Source organism: Gnatocerus cornutus, chromosome 5, assembly GCF_029298725.1.
Source record: "Gnatocerus cornutus isolate USDA-ARS CGAHR chromosome 5, icGnaCorn1.1, whole genome shotgun sequence".
Taxonomy (NCBI): domain Eukaryota; kingdom Metazoa; phylum Arthropoda; class Insecta; order Coleoptera; family Tenebrionidae; genus Gnatocerus; species Gnatocerus cornutus.
Window position 1 is genome coordinate 19,096,403 of NC_142237.1, and position 14,445 is coordinate 19,110,847.

At 43.0% G+C, this 14,445-nt stretch overlaps 4 protein-coding genes across 4 annotated transcripts; 1 reads left to right on the forward strand and 3 right to left on the reverse strand.

Moving 5' to 3' along the window:
• The first annotated feature begins 16 nt into the window (after positions 1–16).
• LOC148175462 (protein Wnt-11b-1-like) lies at positions 17–3,239 on the forward strand. Its single transcript, XM_088036453.1, has 4 exons — positions 17–498; positions 1,476–1,753; positions 2,057–2,648; positions 2,694–3,239. The coding sequence occupies exons 1-4, from the start codon at positions 425–427 to the stop codon at positions 2,866–2,868; spliced, it is 1,119 nt and encodes a 372-aa protein (XP_087892579.1). The 5' UTR covers positions 17–424; the 3' UTR covers positions 2,869–3,239.
• On the reverse strand, positions 3,173–8,601 carry Uggt (UDP-glucose-glycoprotein glucosyltransferase). Its single transcript, XM_088036336.1, has 12 exons — positions 8,376–8,601; positions 8,076–8,301; positions 7,799–8,028; positions 7,567–7,752; positions 7,349–7,521; positions 5,845–7,303; positions 5,361–5,799; positions 4,816–5,311; positions 4,379–4,771; positions 4,086–4,257; positions 3,461–4,036; positions 3,173–3,416 (listed from the first exon to the last, which is right to left on the reverse strand). Exons 2-12 carry the CDS (start codon positions 8,299–8,301, stop codon positions 3,240–3,242), a joined length of 4,527 nt encoding a protein of 1,508 aa, XP_087892462.1. The 5' UTR covers positions 8,376–8,601; the 3' UTR covers positions 3,173–3,239.
• Positions 8,602–9,081: 480 nt separating this feature from the next.
• LOC148175464 (MFS-type transporter SLC18B1-like) lies at positions 9,082–11,619 on the reverse strand. The gene is made up of 12 exons (XM_088036383.1): positions 11,520–11,619; positions 11,163–11,457; positions 10,889–11,120; positions 10,768–10,841; positions 10,573–10,720; positions 10,461–10,529; positions 10,318–10,408; positions 10,137–10,276; positions 9,807–10,096; positions 9,592–9,760; positions 9,338–9,547; positions 9,082–9,283 (listed from the first exon to the last, which is right to left on the reverse strand). Exons 2-12 carry the CDS (start codon positions 11,345–11,347, stop codon positions 9,203–9,205), a joined length of 1,689 nt encoding a protein of 562 aa, XP_087892509.1. The 5' UTR covers positions 11,348–11,457; positions 11,520–11,619; the 3' UTR covers positions 9,082–9,202.
• Positions 11,620–11,797: 178 nt separating this feature from the next.
• LOC148175465 (MFS-type transporter SLC18B1-like) lies at positions 11,798–14,412 on the reverse strand. Its single transcript, XM_088036394.1, has 11 exons — positions 14,047–14,412; positions 13,886–13,998; positions 13,421–13,619; positions 13,302–13,375; positions 13,102–13,249; positions 12,985–13,053; positions 12,845–12,932; positions 12,562–12,701; positions 12,321–12,514; positions 12,177–12,272; positions 11,798–12,132 (listed from the first exon to the last, which is right to left on the reverse strand). The coding sequence occupies exons 1-11, from the start codon at positions 14,083–14,085 to the stop codon at positions 11,841–11,843; spliced, it is 1,452 nt and encodes a 483-aa protein (XP_087892520.1). The 5' UTR covers positions 14,086–14,412; the 3' UTR covers positions 11,798–11,840.
• Positions 14,413–14,445: the final 33 nt, after the last annotated feature.

Genomic DNA, 14,445 nt, shown 5'->3' on the forward strand with positions numbered 1-14,445 from the left:
CAAATTAGTTGGAAATATTTCTCTTGTTTGCAATTTAACTCCGTTGTTTAGTCAACGTTTTCTTACACTTAAAACAAATAATCCCTTGATGCAAATTAATAAAAGTTCTATTTCCCACCGCTCGTAATTATTAAATAATTTATTAATTAACTCGCTCTTTCCAGCTCCAGCATCGCCACAGCGCTAATTTAAAATTATAAGCATCATTCTTTATGTATAAGAGAGCATTACGCGCATAAAGCTGTTTAAAATGTTCTGTTAATCCAGGATCTCCACGTGAAAGCCCAGGAAAACTTTTAACCACAAAGAGCTCAGTCTTTCGCCGACCTTTGTCGGGAATACACGTCCTGAAATTTCTCCACAACCTCCCGTTAAATCCTCAGAATGAAAACCGTCTAATAAACATCACAGAACGGTCGAAGAAATGGAAATTAAACGCATCATGTGGTTGATTTTCTTCGTCGCAACTTGGAACGAGGGGCAGCCGATCCGGTGGTTGTAAGTTGTTTTTTTTCTTATTAAATTTGTAGGATTTAATTTCTTTTTTGCGTGCATTCACATTGTATAATTCTCAGGATTATAATATAAATAATTTCGCATGCAATTCTGGTCGTAAAAACTGCCGCGTGATAAAAGTTTGAACGCTTTCAATGCAACAGACGTAGAATCCAAAAAAACACAAATTCAGGAAGTTTTAATTACGCGATTCATAGTGAAAATCCCTCTTTTATGCCGGGACGCAGCCTTTGTGCGCCCGGAAAATCCAAAAGAGGATTAAAAAGAAAAAATGTGCATTGGAACTGTTAAAATATTTCGCGAGCGTGGGCCCTTAGAGTTTTTTCCCTCGCACCCTCGTAGAGACAAAAGGGTCAGTCTAGTCCCAACCACACCTGTAATTAGTGGGCGCCCTCTAGACTTTACCTGAACGATATTATCAAACGTTAATTATAGATTGAAGTATGTTCACGCGATCTGGCTTTGTCGCCCCTCAGGAGTCTTATGAGATTTTTGCCCCTTGGGTTAATTAGCGCGACTTTTTAATTTCGAAACATTTAATAACTCACGAGTTGGAAAAAATTTTAATGTCCATAAAACGAGTCTCGACTCTTCGCGGTGTGATAATAAAAAGACGTATCTGTAATTAAGTTATTTTGTCATACCAGAGGGTGGAGCGCTAAGAATGTTGATTGTAGACGTTTTATGTTTTGCCGCGAGAAAGTGTTAATTGCGTGGATTTTTTTACGATTATTACTTATCTAGACATACCCTTATTTACACCGTAAAGTTAATAATAAGAGGAACTAAAGGATTATTGACTTAGCGCGGAAATTACGACACGAGACACGGTACATGAAAACGCTCAGTATACATAATAGAAAACGTCACGAAGCCTCCGCCTTTATCACACCAATAAATAACTTTTTTAACAACTTCAGTCACACAATTCTCTCGTTGGACTTTTCTTAATTCTTTAGATCCCTGCAACATTCCAATCTTCACTGGAATCTAACGTCCACCAGTCCAACGCGTGGGATTCGCTCTGGAGCGCGCTCTCCATGCGGCATCGCTCGCCGCAGGTACGGCCTGGCGAAGCTCCAAGCGAAATTATGCCGCACTTCCATGGAAGCGATGCCCCACGTCAAAAAAGCGGCGATTTTAGCAGCGGAGACGTGCCAAGCCGTGTTCCAAGACCGGAGATGGAACTGTTCTTCGATTCGAACAGCGCCTTATTTAACCCCCGATTTAACCAGAGGTAAGAATATACAGTCCGGTCACGTCTGCTCTTACTTTGCGTCCCTTCCTTGATAACGTTCTATCAATCCGTGGCTCTGATTTTCCCGTCTGGTGAAAGGGAATTCCTCTGGATTTGGGAGAGCGTGGACGGAATAGCTTGCGGGTTTAATGATTGACGATCGAATTGTGAGGTTTTATCAGGATGCAAACAAGCTTGATTTGATTTGAAATTCAACAGCAGAGGTCGAGATACAAATTCAAGAGGCTGAATTAACGAACTGCAGTAACGAATCGATAATAATTGTCTCTTTTCGCGTTCCAGCGACGAGAGAGCAGGCCTACGTCTACGCCATAAGCTCGGCCGCGCTAACGTACACCATGGCACGTGCCTGCGCCAGCGGCACCCTTTACCACTGCACGTGTGCCGCTAAACCCGATGAACCTCCAAACGGCAACTTCCAGTGGGGCGGATGCGGAGATAACATTTACTGGGGAGTCTACTTCGCCAAACGCTTCATCGACAACGTCGAGAAGAACAACGTCGACAAGACAAGGAAACGAAGAAAGGGGAATTACGAAGACAAGAAAAACCTTCTAAGAGAGGAGATCGCTGCTGTGAATTTGCACAACAATAGAGTGGGCAGAAGAGTGATCAGGGAGAGTCTCCACACTCAGTGCAAGTGTCATGGAGTCTCCGGGTCTTGCAATATTAAGACGTGCTGGAAAGGTTTGCCCCCGCTCATCAACATCGGGCATCAATTAATGAAACAATACACCAACGCAAAAGAAGTGTCCATAAGCTACGTGGAAGGGAATCTCGGGAAGAGGCAATCAGACCAATTACTCTTCCTTTCGAAATCGCCGGATTACTGTACGAAAGATATTAAATTAGGAAGTTTTGGCACCGTCGCAAGGTGAGAAAACCCCAGGAAGACGCCGCGTTACTTCTTTTATTTCAGGAAGTGCAACGTCACCAGCGAGGGTCCCAACAGCTGTCGACAACTCTGTTGCGGAAGAGGCTACAGAACTTTGGTGGAAGAGAAGATAGAGAGATGTCAATGCAAGTACTACAACTGCTGCTACGTTAAATGCAGTATCTGCAGGACCATGACTCAAGTTTACGAATGCAGTTGAAGAGATCAAGGCGATTTTTTAGTAAGCAATTTAGCGATGCTAGTAGCGTGTACAATGAAAATGTAGTAGAGTTCACTTTTAGAAAATTATCTAATAGTGGAAAATGTAGATAAAATCTCAAATTTCGCGCGACCTCCATTAACCTTAAATTTGAGCCTGTTTGACATTAATTGCACAACGGATCGCGATGATTTTAAAGATTTTGATTTTGTTCCTCAAAAAACGTAAGGCGCGAAGTTTGAATAGAACCGGGAGTCAGATATCGTGTAGTTTTTTTAGCTTTCGTTGGTAATAAGAATGTAAATACCACTTTACTTATTTATTAAAAAATCACTGTACATACTTAATAATAAAATTAATTTACAACGTGATCATAATTCAGTGTGTCTATCAGTCGTTTCACCTTGTATATGTTCCTCCTCCGTGTCCAACACCCCCGTATCTATCTTTTTCTGCAGCTGTCTAATTTCCTCATCGTATCCTTTCCACTCCGGTAATATCCGCATCGCCGCGGTCAGCTTCGCCTCTTTCGTCATCGGATTATTGCACTAGAACAACCATGAAAACGCGAAAAACCCCACTCTCTCCTTACCAAATCAATAGTTTTCGCCCTTGCTTTAGAAGCATCGTCGCACCACGTCTCGCACCACAACCACTCTTGTGGTAACGACTTGATGGAAACTTGATGGATCATATTGTTTGGTAGATCTTGATCCAAGTTGGATAAGCTGTTGGGATCTTGACTAAGCGCTTGGTATTGACCACGGAGACGATCCCCTGCTGCGATTCTTCGGAAGCGTTTCAAATCAACCACGTACAAAGCTGAAATGTGGTACTTTCGGCCTTGGAGGTGGTTGCGCCAATAGCCATGTTTCCAGAACCTAAAACCGTCCATTTCTTTGCGGGATTCACAGAAAGGAGTGTAGCCGTAAGGAGCGCCACCGAGGTCCAACTCTTGGAGTTCTTTAAGATCGGTGCGTACGACTTGATCGGCGTCCACGAAGATGATTTTTTTGACGTCGAGAGGGAAAAGGACGTCGAGGAAGAGGATTTTGTACCCCCAGATGATTCTTTGCTTCTCCGTTTGTTGGTGGAGCCAACGCGGCCATTTGTACTGGACGAGCTCGTATTCAAAGCCGTACTCTTTGGCCATGTACGGGAGGAAATCCTGGAAGAAAAGTCGTGTCCTGGCTTGATAAAAAGGAGAAAATACAAACTTTAATTTGGGGCGAGAGATAGTTCTTCAGGAACCAGAACTTCACGGGGGTTTTTGTGTGTTTTAACACCGACACCATCATGATTCGGAGGAAGCGTTCGTAGAGATGGCCCGACGCCAAAGAGAATATGTTTAGTTTTTCGTCGGTTTCCTCGTCGTTTTTCGAAAAAGAACTGAAAAAGAAGAGTTACGAGGACTAACTGTACAAATGCGGCCCCCACTAATTACCTGAGAACAACTCTGGAGGCATGCAAGTAAATTCTACAGTATCATGCAAAAAACTTCGGTACTTACCTGGTTATTGAGTTCCAGATGCCGGCGTTTGGTTCGTCCTCCGACAATAAGTCCATGCTGTACTTATCGGGCTTCTTCTGTACACGGAGCTTCACAATGTGAGATCTTAAGGAACTGATAAGCACTTTAATATCGGATGAGTTTGTAGGAGTGTCACTTCCATCGTGGCTGACAATATCGTAAATCTCGGCGCTTCTCCCCTGGCGCAGTCGTAAAACCCAAGCCCCAGGATTCGCTTTGAGTTGGAAGTACCCCAAATTGGCCATCACGATCGTATCTACTATCACCGGCTGATTCTCGGTGCCGAGAGTGATTTGGAGGCCTCTTGGGGGGCTTCCTGACGTGGCTTCGAAGCAGTGACCCTCGAGCAAAAGGTACTCCAGTTCGTATTCACTGAAATTTCAACTGACGGGGCTTTCTGAGTGTCTTTGCCTTACCTATGCACGTTGCTGTCGACATCCTCGAGTCTGATGTTATCCAAATCGTAGACAGACCGCACCACCTCCACCAGCCAGTTCTCAGGGACGTGGTAATTCTGAGTGAGCAGCGGCGACGTTGGCATGTTAGTGAACCTAGCGAGAGGACCAGTGGTCCGTTTTCCGTCTTCCGTAAACTGGATTTCGGGCTCCAGGACAAAACGGTAGAAACTTTTAACAGGCATGTCGCTGTTCTTCTCCACACTGTTAAGAAACACTCTGATATTGACGTTGAGTACCTCCTGAAGCACCTGTAATATTGGCCCCAATTTTTGGGCACCTCGCGAGACTGGATCCACCACGGCGACGAGGTCGAAAGCGACCTGCTCCGGGTGCGCCGCGGGAATTTTCAACACTGAATGCTCATCCCCGCTGAAGACAATCTCAAATCTTGTGCGAGTTTGCGGTCTTGACACCAAAAGTGACACGATCTTAAGGAACGAGTTGCTCGACAGTTCTAGGAAGAAAATCAAAAGTGAAAAGAGACAATTTTGGGTATCAAAAACCTTCGTCTTCTTCTGCGGTAGTCTCGGTGGCTTTTTGTATTTTTTCTAGGTAAGTGACAGAGGTGAAGCGCTCCAACAGAGCGAAATCCTCGGTTGTGAAAGTCTCGTCGTTTTCGATCGGACCCAGGAGACGTCCGTTGGCGATGAGTGCTCGTTCGCCCCCTTTCAAGTTAAGTACGCGCTGACTGTACACGCGTAACATCTTCAGATTGAGGTCTTGGTTGTTGATCTTCAGACCGATTTCTTCGGGGAACTTCAGGCGCCCTCCAGTTTCAAGATCCACGGCGGCTTTGTCTTCTCGTAGCAGCGACAGGACGTAATCGAGAGCTTTTTCCGGCGAGTATTCAGAGAGGGCTGTCAGAACGAGTTTGTTGATCATGTTGCGTATGGCACCGTCCACGTTGGGGAGGAAAGTGACCCGAACGTGGTTCTCCGATTTCTACAAGAAAATGTCACCGGGGAAACTCGCTCGAAAGTAACTTACCGCGTGCTCCAAAGCCGCCAGAAGCAATTCCCTAGACTCCAAGTACTTCAAATCCCCCACGACCCAGTAAGTCATCGTGTGCAAGTGCTTGCCCTTCTTAGGAACGTAAAAGTAACGAACATTTTCGATAGCAGTGGCCGTCATGTCCCTCGGAGACAACTTGGCCAAGTCCTCCACTTTCATACTGGAGCTTGAAGACCCCGCCATGTCCAAATACAACGACTGGTCCTTATTCAAAATTCTTTGATTCAAACGTGGCATGACATTCGGTTGATTCATGAGATACTCGACGACGTCGTCGGAGTCTGTGAGTTTTCCCCGGTACACTGCCTTCTGCAGAGCCGACGTTTGCGACATGACTTCTTGCAAGACAACTTCCTCGAAATCGTCCACATTGAGACTACTACTAGGAAGCGGAATCCCGTTCATCAATGCTTGGGGAAGAACCCGCTGACCAGTTCTTTGAATGAAATCAATCGCCAACTGTCGCCCGAAATCGTAATCAGAGTCTTCACCTAACACGTCCAAGTAGTCGTCTCCAAAGTCTTTCTTCAGTTCGGATTTGACGTTTTCCACGGTGACTTCGTCGGTGGCGGCGCCGAGGACTGTTTTCACGAAACTGAGCGCTGCCAGCGGGTTCTTCTTCTGCGCCACGTAGTTAAAAGCGCACTGCATCGCGACGCCCGCATCCTGCATACCCGTCAACTCCGTTGACGCATCAACTGCGAAAACAATTCCAACCCTGAGTGGCGCGGTGTGAACGACAAAAGATTCCAACAGCTTCACCAAGTCCCTCGCTCTCGGCTCAGTGGGATCAATGATCAAAATCAAGTTGAACAAGTTTTTCCGAACCTGACGGATCATCCCCGGGAACGTAGGTCGTAACAACTCCATCACGCTGTTGGCCCAGCGGGTGTACTTAGGGTCGTTTTCCACGTCGTTTATCCAGTTGACGGCGGAGTCTCTTATATCAATGGCAAAGTCTTGATTGTTTCCACTGTCTCCGAAATCAAGCGCTAATAAAGAGTTTAGTTGTTTGCTCTCGATGCCGATCTTGTGGAGACCTTCCATGGTTCTCAGTTCTTGTCTCAACACGTCAAGAATTCCGTAAACATCCACTAAGTCGACATCGTAAAACATCCCGTTGATGAACAGAGCGGTGTCTGAGGGTTGGAGGTTCAAAGTTGAAGAGAAAATGTCCGAATTTAACTTCATTTCTTTTTTCAGTTCTGAGTTGACGACGGTTTTCACAAGACCTTTAGCTTGCATAGGAAAGTTCTGAGCAATGTTAGTGAAGACTTTGAGGGCTTCATCTTTGGGAGCATTCATAATACGTTCCGCGGCTTGTAGACTCAATTCCTGAAACTGCCAGACTTTCAGAGGCGCCATTTCGTTTGAAGACTCCTCCAAGTGTTGGCGAAGTTTCTCCAAGTCTTTCTTGTGGTCAGGGAAGAGAGTCCTAGAAAACCATATTAGCTTTACACTAAAAGAGGGAATTTTTTACTTGAGCTTCTTGAAGTCGAAACCTTCGATCTCTGCTTCTTCTTCCTCCTGAGACGCTTCTTCTGATGAAGGATCATCATGGAGCTCAGTATCATCCTGAACTTTGTACTCAGTTGATTTCATTTGGAGCTCAACGCCGTAGCCTGAGAGTCTTAGTTTCTTATCGCTTGCTTTCTACAACAGTTATGTTAGTTTGAGGAGAGTTGTTTTGGGGACAACCTGGACGTAGTGCCTGACAACGTAATCAATTTTCCCTGCTTCAGCTTCCTCCTTTAGGACTTTATGGAAATCTGAGAATTCTTTGGTCCCCAGCTCGCCGTACAATGTGACGACTTTAGTTCTGTTCTCAGAGCCTGGATAGTGTGTGTCCACATTGAAAGTATCAATTCTTGAGCCTTCTTTGTACTGAAAACGACAATAAAATGTCTGTATCAACGTGAGGAATACCTACGTTATCGACCATCGTCTTGACTTTATTAACATTACATGTAAAAACTCCCCCCACATCAGCCACAGCCCCACAATTAGGTAACTTCTTTTCTAACGCAATCTGTTGAAACATTTGTACTTTAGGAGAGTAAATATGTAGAGACAACCCCAACTTTAATACTGATAGTTGCGAAGAAGTCAGTAGTTTGGCGGCTTGTTTAATCATCACATTGTACCTTTCTTTATCATTCTCTGAAAAGAAAGTGTCTTGAATGTGTCTCCATCTCAAGTTGACTTACTTATGCTGGCCAACGGTGGATTCAAACTCGAAATAGAGCTAACATAGCTCCAGAAAAAGTCTTCACTCTCATCCCCTAAGTACTCAACGACTTCTAAAACCAAAGGTGTGATTTCCCACTTGGCTTCCAAGAGAGTTGTCACAGACTTGGACTTCTTCACCCGACAACTGCCTGGCGACAATTGAACTTGCACTAACACCGCTAATATAAACACACGAAACCACATCTGGAAGAGTTTTTATGAGAGTTTTCAGTCTGTGAATATTAAAGCGGTTACCACATAACCTAAGTTTTTGTTACCTTAGCAAAAAATGTGTTAGTACGAAGTATCACACTGAAATTTTATGGCAGTCACTCAGTTGCACTACAATTAAGAAACGTAATGACTTTAAGTCACTCATTTATTATTAATACAAAAGAAAAAACGAATTCATGTCGGTAATTGACAGTCGATGACAAGTGTCAACACAAGACGTCTGAAATTGACCAATGGAAAAGAGCCAACAGTGCTCATCGATATGCGCAGTTGGCAAGACTTTCGGCACCTGTCACTTTGACAACGTCAAAGTGGTGGGGTTATGATTATTATTTTTGCATTTTTATGAAAAAAGAGCCAAGTGGCGGGTGGATAAGCCACGTTGCACGTTTTTTGTTGGACTTTGACGCAGTTTATGTAGGGAAATTTGGTCTATGAAATTAGAGATTGCTAAAAAAAATTGATACAGTACGATCTCGACATGATGACATGCATTTTTTTTTTTAAATTTTGTTAATAAAACCGTTTTAAAGATTAGAATTAATCTCATTTTTGCTCTATTTACGTTGAAATAAAATAACCCACTTAATAATGAATGAGTTTTAACTATCGCTACCAATTTCTTAATATTAGAGTGAACTCTTATCGCGTTTTTACATAAAAACATCGCTGATAATACACACGTGCTGGTAACTAAAGTGTTACGTAGGAGATATTTCCAACTTTTTGTGTCACGAAAGAAAAGGCATGTTTTAGAGCATTCATTTATTCAGTTTCCACGTCACCAATGTTACAAAGTGGACAAAAGACATCTTCGAGAATATTCCATAAATAATAAGTATAAAAACGATAAGAAACAAATCTCTACAGGTCAAACTTCACACGACCCTTTTCCTGTTATTGTCACAGTCCCTCTAATATCCGTCAACTGGTTACTGTCGGTTTCGCCAAGCTAGAAAAGAATCATTTTTAATAGTATTATGCCCTCGGCCAATTTGCAATTCACCTCATTGTCAAGTTTCCTGCTCTTCTCATAATACTGTACTTTTTCCTCTGTGTACATCCTATAACCAGAGTCGCACAAAAGGGGTGTCGCCTCTGAGGAATCTTCATCGCTTGTAGACCTCCAAGAGCCACTAATTCCACTATCAGACGCATTGTCTTGGTCTTTACATACATTGTTTTTAAACACGAAAAAGAAGAAAGTTAATACAGCCTGAAAAAGAGTTTCAGACTGGTAAACCTTAAAAACAAACGAACCAAAAATAAAGTCATGCTGGCCATTATCGTGGAGGTAATAGGAAAGCCGTAATGTTGTAAAAGAAACCCTCCAAGGGAAGGCCCGATCACTTCACCTAAAGAGTAGACGCAGGACCACACTCCTGCTATTATACTATAAGTCGAGATGGAGTCGCCACAGCCACTCTCTCTAAAAATCAAGTAAAGTAACACGCAACTTGAGGAGTTGTACTCACATTGCGCTTGTTAAGAGACCTTTGAATGTTGGTATCAATGCTAAAGCTACGGAGATTCCCAGAATTGAGAGAGCTACCAAGTTCAACCAAAGCGAGCTGGTTAGAAACGGGATATATGGGCATGGCCCCAACAACAAGAGACCAGCAGTACACATAAACAGTCCTGCTACCATCATGGACCAATGATTGTCAAACTTGTCGGCGAGCCACCCCCAAAGAGGGCTTGACACGCCGTAAAGACCAGAAAAAAGTAAGAAGATCAAACCGATTTTTTCTGGAGTTAGCTTAAACTACAACGAGAGTTAGTTGAAGATGTCGGTGGTAACTTACTTGACGCAGATGAGGCTCCAAAGTTGGGTCGAGGAATGCCCAAGAGCTCGACACGATGATGACCACCAAGCTCGTGATGACCACAGTCGGTACTCTTAGAAGGCGACAAATAGACGGTGGTCTATTGCTGACACTACAATCTACAAGCAAATTAACGGTTTTCAAGAGTGTGGTACTCTACCTTCAACTTTCGGCAGCATCCAGATGCTCAAGGGAAGGAAGAGGATCATGGTAATACCCAGCACGAAGAACGGCATACTGAAACCCCCTAACTGTCTACAAGTGAAATACACCAAGTTTATGGTAAAGAGTGAGACCACATACCGAATATAAGACGCCTCCAAGAGCAGGACCGGTGCTCATCCCCAGACCGACGAAGGTTTCCAGGATTCCCTACAAATCTTCCTTAGGGAGGTTGTGACAAGTGAAAACTTACCAAAACAGCTCCTATGTTCTGCGGGAAGGTGTTAACAACGAAGACGTAGCTCGCCGTAGAGAAGGCGCTAGCACCAAGAGCCTCAAAGCCTCGAATGACAATACACAACGTGGTAAAAAGAGTGTAGTTTGTCACGTATTCCAGGGTTCTAAAGACGTTGATTAGTCTTAGTTACAGAGAAGAAAAGTGACTTACGCGAAGAGAAGATTGCAGATCCCGGCCATGCACATCCCAGACAGAAACAATACTTTTGCGCCGAATTTCGGGAGCTATGAACAATGAAAATTTTTCCACTCTTATTAGTTGGAGCACTTACAATTTTCCCGAAGATCGGCGACGTCAGGAACATGATCAAAGCATAAAAACTGAAGATAAACCCTGAGAGAGTGTCCGACAGCCCCTTCTCAGCCGCCTCCCTCGGAAAAAACGGCGCCATAATCGACATGGAGCAGAAACTAATAAAATCCACCAAAGCTAGCGTGGTCAGTGTTATTTTCTGTTTTCGAGTAAAATTCTTAAAGGCGGATCGTTCCAACCGCGAGTTAGTCCTAAAACTCAAAGTACTAAAGGAACTAGGGAGTAATTCTTACCTCAAAAGTCTCTCTCTAATTCTGTGGATTTCCGTGGGCGAGTAGTTACCAATATTGGACATGGATTTGCTCCTGTGGGGGTTTCTAGGCCCGGTGCCATCATCCGAAGATGTAGAAATGTTAAAACTGCTTTTGGAGTGGACATCTGTGCCTTCTGGAGACGGCAAGTTGTTGGATGTCTTCATTGTTTATCACAGAACTGTCTGCTCTCTAACGAATCACTGATAATAGCACTGATAATTTGTGTTTATCAATAGTTCAAGATTGAAGAGTAAATAAACTTCCAGTGATAAAACTATGGAAAAAAAACGCAATAGAATCGTTAATTGTGGACAAAGGTAAAAAAGTGATCGTTACACGTTAGAGTCTAGAGTGAGACCTATCCAGAAGTTTTGGTAACGATGTTCACTCGACGACACTCAAACTGGCACGACCTTAACAAAATAACAAAGAACATTTTATTTAAAAAAGGACAGCACGTGTGCGATAAACTCAATGATTCTGTACAAATTACAGTTTTTATGTTAAGTAGAAACTATGCAACCACACGCAACTCTTTTTTCATGATAAAAACGTTCTTAAAGGAACATGAAATAAAAAGGCATACAGGTATTAAAAGACAAAAAACTACAAAAAAAGTTTTTTCCATGTTTAATATTTACATTATTTTGTACATTTTTACGCTAATTTCGCCACCCATTTCTCGTCACTTTTTTCGTCTTTAGTGTTCTGCAAATTTTGTACTAATAAACTAGAACTTTTTTTCCTCTTCCCGAAGAAATATATCGTCCCCAACACCGCCATTATTAAATTAAAACCGGCGAAAACTGTCGCAGTTACTGGAAATCCGTAATTTTGGAGAAGAGCGCCTCCGATGACCGGTCCTAAAACTTCCCCAAGTGAGTATACGGAAGACCATAAACCCGCAATGACGCTGTGGGTGCCCAAATTATCCTCAAACTTCTCCTCTCTGTAAAAACGGAATTAGATAAAATTTTAGGGACTTTCACTTACAGAGCACTGTCTAGAATCGCTTGATAGGTTGGCATAAGTGCCATAGCTACAGCCACCCCAAGGATCGCCAGGGCTACCACATTGAGCCAAATGGAACTAAAACATCACGTTAAAGTTGTACCAACTGTTTTATTGTTTAGTTACTCTGGAAGGAAGGGAAGTAGAGGCGAAGGGCCCAATAGGAGCAGAGCTATTGAGCTAAAAAATAACCCTGACGTCATGAGGCACCAATAGTTGGCGATTCTGTCGGTGAGCCAACCCCAGGCAGGGCTGAAAATCCCGTACATGGCTGACAACAGTAGAAAAATTAGCCCGATATTCCCCGGGCTGAGTTTAAACTGTAATAGCAAACTTGAAAAACTGAAAAACCCTGAAATTGTAGCACCTTTCTCAAGTGGGGCTCCAGGGTCGGATCCAAGAAACTAAAAGTCATAGCGATGACCACGGTGATGCAACAGGTCACCACCAAGGGGGGGATTTTGAGTAATTCCGTAAAAGAACCCGTCTTGGTTTCCAACGAGCACTCTAAACATCCGGAAGCAAACATTAAGAGCAATTATTTTAACAAGATATTTAATTTAGGTAATTCGCGGCACTGTTTACTCAAAGAAAACCTTGGAGTTATTTGGCAGAGTCCGCGTTTAATTTCGCGGTTTCTTCATACTCACTTTCTGAAGGTAACAAGTAAACGCTCAGCGGTGCTATGAGGATAATAATGAAGCCTAAGACGTAAAATGGTAATCCGAAGCCCCCGATCTTCCTAGACAAAAACAAGAGGTAAAATTTGGGGGTGGTTGTGGAAACCTACCGTGAAAAGCAGAGCTCCGAGAGCTGGACCTACGCTCATGCCGAGACCCACAAAGGTTTCCAAAAGGCCCTACAAGTTACAATTAGATTTTTGACATTTAAGAGGGCGCAAAATTACCCGGACCGCCCCCGCATGATCTGGGAAGAGATTCACGATTATCACGTAACTTGCGGTAGCGTAGGCGCTGGAACCCAAAGCCCCCAGGCCTCTTATTAAGAAGGAAAAAGTCGTGAATAACATGTAGTCCTCTATGAGGTGCAAGGTGCTAAAAAAATTGTTTAAAATTGTCTAGACTCGTTTTTTAGCGTTTTTCGTACCCGAAAATTATGCTGCACAACCCTGAAAGTAATACTCCTCCGGTAAAAAGCCACTGGAGCCCAATCTTGGGCAACTGAAACCAACCCTTTATAACCACCCTTCCAGCGTCGCCACTTACAGTTTTTCCAAATACTGGCGACGATATGAATACCACAAGAGCATAAAATCCGAAGACGAATCCAGCTAAAGATTCGGACATTCCTTTCGTGGCAGCTTCTTGTGGATAGAACGGTGCCATGATGGACATGGAGCAAAAGCTCATAAAATCCACTCCCGCTAACATGACCAGTGCAATTTTTTGTTTATAAGTGTGTTTCCTGTTGGAGAAATGATAATTCTTTCAATCTAAATTTCCTCGTTTTTATTCAATGTCATCTCATTGTTGGATAATCTTTAAATTGCCTCCTGATTTAACTTTGCCACTTAGGCAATTAGATCACAATGTGGTGCTAAATTGTAATAACCGGTTTAAGGTGATTAAGTTAAAATCAATTCTAGCAATAAATGAATGAGAATTGATCGAAAAACTGGAATTTACAGCTAAATTCGCATCGGTGACAAACCAAAATGTATCTTCACTTACTTTTTTTTGTTATTATTGTCTCCTTTTTCTTCATTCTCGCTTTTCCCATCAAGGGTTTCGGAGATGGTTGTTATGGGTTTATTTTTACTCTTATTCATGTTCGTCAAAACGGGCTACAAATCCTCCACTTTATTTCTAAAATTCTAAGATTTCCCACTCACATAACTTTCAAACACTAAACTTTCTTCACTCACTGTCATCTTAAAGTTACACTAAAAGCCGCGAAAGAACTCCGCAACGCATCACCACTTGACTACAACTGGCAGAAGTCTGCACATTATTGTTTATAACAAGAGATCTTAAGTGAACGGCGTGGTAATTAAAAATGGAAGAGGCTCATGTCAATAAGACGTGCGATCATGAAGAAATGAGTGTTAATTGACTTTTAATTTCGCCACCACCTGAAAAACGACGAGTCTCTTCTGTGGATCGTCAGTTAACACGATAATTACGATTGTTTGTTTATTGTATTTTTATAGGTAACACGAAATTGGACAAAGAGAATGGTAACGTGGGTACAATACAAAACCCAAAGTTCAGAGATACGATATCTCTTAATG

Bases quoted from the DNA above. Each gene is read 5' to 3' on its own strand.
- LOC148175462 (XM_088036453.1), top strand. From the start codon at position 425: ATGGAAATTAAACGCATCATGTGGTTGATTTTCTTCGTCGCAACTTGG. The intron at 499-1,475 runs GTAAGTTGTTTT...TTAATTCTTTAG, and splicing joins GGGCAGCCGATCCGGTGGTT to ATCCCTGCAACATTCCAATC. The intron at 2,649-2,693 runs GTGAGAAAACCC...CTTTTATTTCAG, and splicing joins AGTTTTGGCACCGTCGCAAG to GAAGTGCAACGTCACCAGCG.
- Uggt (XM_088036336.1), bottom strand. From the start codon at position 8,301: ATGTGGTTTCGTGTGTTTATATTAGCGGTGTTAGTGCAAGTTCAATTG. The intron at 5,312-5,360 runs GTTTTTGATACC...TTTTCTTCCTAG, and splicing joins TACCGCAGAAGAAGACGAAG to AACTGTCGAGCAACTCGTTC. The intron at 4,772-4,815 runs GTAAGGCAAAGA...TTGAAATTTCAG, and splicing joins GTCGACAGCAACGTGCATAG to TGAATACGAACTGGAGTACC.
- LOC148175464 (XM_088036383.1), bottom strand. From the start codon at position 11,347: ATGAAGACATCCAACAACTTGCCGTCTCCAGAAGGCACAGATGTCCAC. The intron at 10,721-10,767 runs GTAAGTCACTTT...CAACGTCTTTAG, and splicing joins ATCTGCAATCTTCTCTTCGC to AACCCTGGAATACGTGACAA. The intron at 9,761-9,806 runs GTGAGTACAACT...CTTGATTTTTAG, and splicing joins GGTCTCTTAACAAGCGCAAT to AGAGAGTGGCTGTGGCGACT.
- LOC148175465 (XM_088036394.1), bottom strand. From the start codon at position 14,085: ATGACAGTGAGTGAAGAAAGTTTAGTGTTTGAAAGTTAT. The intron at 13,999-14,046 runs GTGAGTGGGAAA...GAGGATTTGTAG, and splicing joins GTTTAGTGTTTGAAAGTTAT to CCCGTTTTGACGAACATGAA. The intron at 13,250-13,301 runs GTACGAAAAACG...CAATTTTTTTAG, and splicing joins TTGTGCAGCATAATTTTCGG to CACCTTGCACCTCATAGAGG.